Here is a 2,596-nt window from a genome sequence, read left to right as displayed (position 1 = left end):
AAATTGTTCAAAATAAATACATAAAGAAAATTTGACATGGTTGTCATGAACTACAATGAGGCTTGATATATACAAACGTGTTTAAAAAACAAAAAAAAATTATTTGAAAATAATAATAAAAAATAAAATTATTATAAAATAATTATTAAAAATAGTTATAAACATCCTAAAATATATGCAATCATTAGTCAATTGTAAATAATGTTTAGTTAATCATGTGTCACATTTTAAATATGTGTATAGTTTTCTATCACATCTAATAAGTACTATGTACATAGTACAATATTAAATATAAATAATTAATTTAGCATAATCCATGGCCATGAATTCATTTTCAGTTATTATACACTACCGTTCAAAAGTTTGGGGTTAGTAAAATTTGTAATGTTTTTCGAAAGACGTCTCTTATGCTCACCATGGTTGCATTTATTTGATTAAAAATACTGTGAAAACTGTAATATTGGGAAATATTGATACAATTTAATATAACGGTTTCAATTTTCAGTTTATTCCTTTGATGGTAAAGCTGAATTTTCAGCATCATTACTCCAGTCTTCAGCGTCACATGATCCTTCAGAAATCATTCTAAAATGCTCATTTGTTGCTCAAGCAACATCTCTAATTATATACCAATTATTATTAATAACTTCATTTGAAACTTAATATTCTTGTGGGGACTGTGATCATTTTTCTTTTAGGATTCTTTGAGGAATAACGAAAGTGGGAAATTCGAAAGAACAGCTTTTATTTGAAATATAAATTTTGTAACATTATTAATGTCTTTACTGTCATTTTTGATCAATTTAACGCATCTTACTGACCTAAAAACCTTTCAACAGTAGTGTATTTAAAAAAAAAGAACAAAAATATATTATTGCAAAAAAATATATTACTAAAGTATACTGTGAGTTTTGTTTGCTTTTTGAACTTTTTTTTTCTTTACAATGTATAATCACAATTTGAGTGAGAATTTGATTTGGAAAATGAATATGAATTTTGTGTGAAACCTGATGATCATGATTTGAAAATGAACCAGAGAGCATCTTGAGCTTCAACAGAACCAAGAACATCTGACTGCCACATGATCAAGATTACAAATTTGATTGACCTGATTAAACTGTACAAAATATGAAAGATTTCTTCACCATTTTGCATCATAAATTGATTCCCAGGCGCTGTATTCGATCAAAAGGGTGCTTCTACTAAATACTGAGCAAAGGGTCTGAATACTTAGGACCATGTGATATTTCAGTTTTTCTTTTTTAATAAATCTGCAAAAATGTCAACAATTCTGTGTTTTTCTGTCAATATGGGGTGCTGTGTGTACATTGAGGAAAAAAAATTAACTTAAATGATTTTAGCAAATGGCTGCAATATAACAAAAAGTGAAAAATTTAAGGGGGTCTGAATACTTTCCGTACCAACTGTATTTGACTAGTTTGAAGTATTAAACCTGCCCAATATAAATAGTTAGATTCAAGTAAAGAAACATACGTGGTATATTCCTGGCTTTGATCACAGGTGAATCTCTGTCATTATCATCGTCAAACTCCACAGCAACACCACTGCACTGGGTCCCCTCTGTTCTGAGAGACATCCTGTGTGAACAGCATGACTGTATTAGAATCAGGTTAAAAGATTGTAAATGCATAAATTGTTCAAAATAAATACATAAAGAAAATTTGACATGGTTGTCATGAACTACAATGAGGCTTGATATATACAAACGTGTTTAAAAAACAAAAAAAAATTATTTGAAAATAATAATAAAAAATAAAATTATTATAAAATAATTATAAAAAATAGTTATAAACATCCTAAAATATATGCAATCATTAGTCAATTGTAAATAATGTTTAGTTAATCATGTGTCACATTTTAAATATGTGTATAGTTTTCTATCACATCTAATAAGTACTATGTACATAGTACAATATTAAATATAAGTAATTAATTTAGCATAATCCATGGCCATGAATTCATTTTCAGTTATTATACACTACCGTTCAAAAGTTTGGGGTTAGTAAAATTTGTAATGTTTTTCGAAAGACGTCTCTTATGCTCACCATGGTTGCATTTATTTGATTAAAAATACTGTGAAAACAGTAATATTGGGAAATATTGATACAATTTAATATAACCGGTTTCAATTTTCAGTTTATTCCTGTGATGGTAAAGCTGAATTTTCAGCATCATTACTCCAGTCTTCAGCGTCACATGATCCTTCAGAAATCATTCTAAAATGCTCATTTGTTGCTCAAGCAACATCTCTAATTATATACCAATTATTATTAATAACTTCATTTGAAACTTAATATTCTTGTGGGGACTGTGATAATTTTTCTTTTAGGATTCTTTGAGGAATAACGACAGTGGGAAATTCGAAAGAACAGCTTTTATTTGAAATATAAATTTTGTAACATTATTAATGTCTTTACTGTCATTTTTGATCAATTTAACGCATCTTACTGACCTAAAAACCTTTCAACAGTAGTGTATTTAAAAAAAAAAGAACAAAAATATATTATTGCAAAAAAATATATTACTAAAGTATACTGTGAGTTTTGTTTGCTTTTTGAACTTTTTTTTTCTTTAC

General features: G+C 27.4%; 1 protein-coding gene across 1 annotated transcript in view; it reads right to left on the bottom strand.

Annotated features, from left to right (window-relative positions):
• LOC107596717 (solute carrier family 40 member 1) overlaps positions 1–1,597 on the bottom strand; it is a 10,409-nt gene extending 8,812 nt beyond the window's left edge. Inside the window, exon 1 of the mRNA XM_016287515.1 lies at positions 1,495–1,597. Coding sequence (XP_016143001.1) covers positions 1,495–1,597 — 103 coding nt within the window. The remainder of the gene's footprint in view (positions 1–1,494) is intronic.
• Positions 1,598–2,596: the final 999 nt, after the last annotated feature.

This window comes from Sinocyclocheilus grahami, unplaced genomic scaffold (genome assembly GCF_001515645.1).
Source record: "Sinocyclocheilus grahami isolate Dianchi unplaced genomic scaffold, SAMN03320097.WGS_v1.1 scaffold222.1, whole genome shotgun sequence".
NCBI classification, from domain to species: Eukaryota; Metazoa; Chordata; class Actinopteri; order Cypriniformes; family Cyprinidae; genus Sinocyclocheilus; species Sinocyclocheilus grahami.
This window is presented reverse-complemented; position numbering and strand designations above follow the sequence as displayed.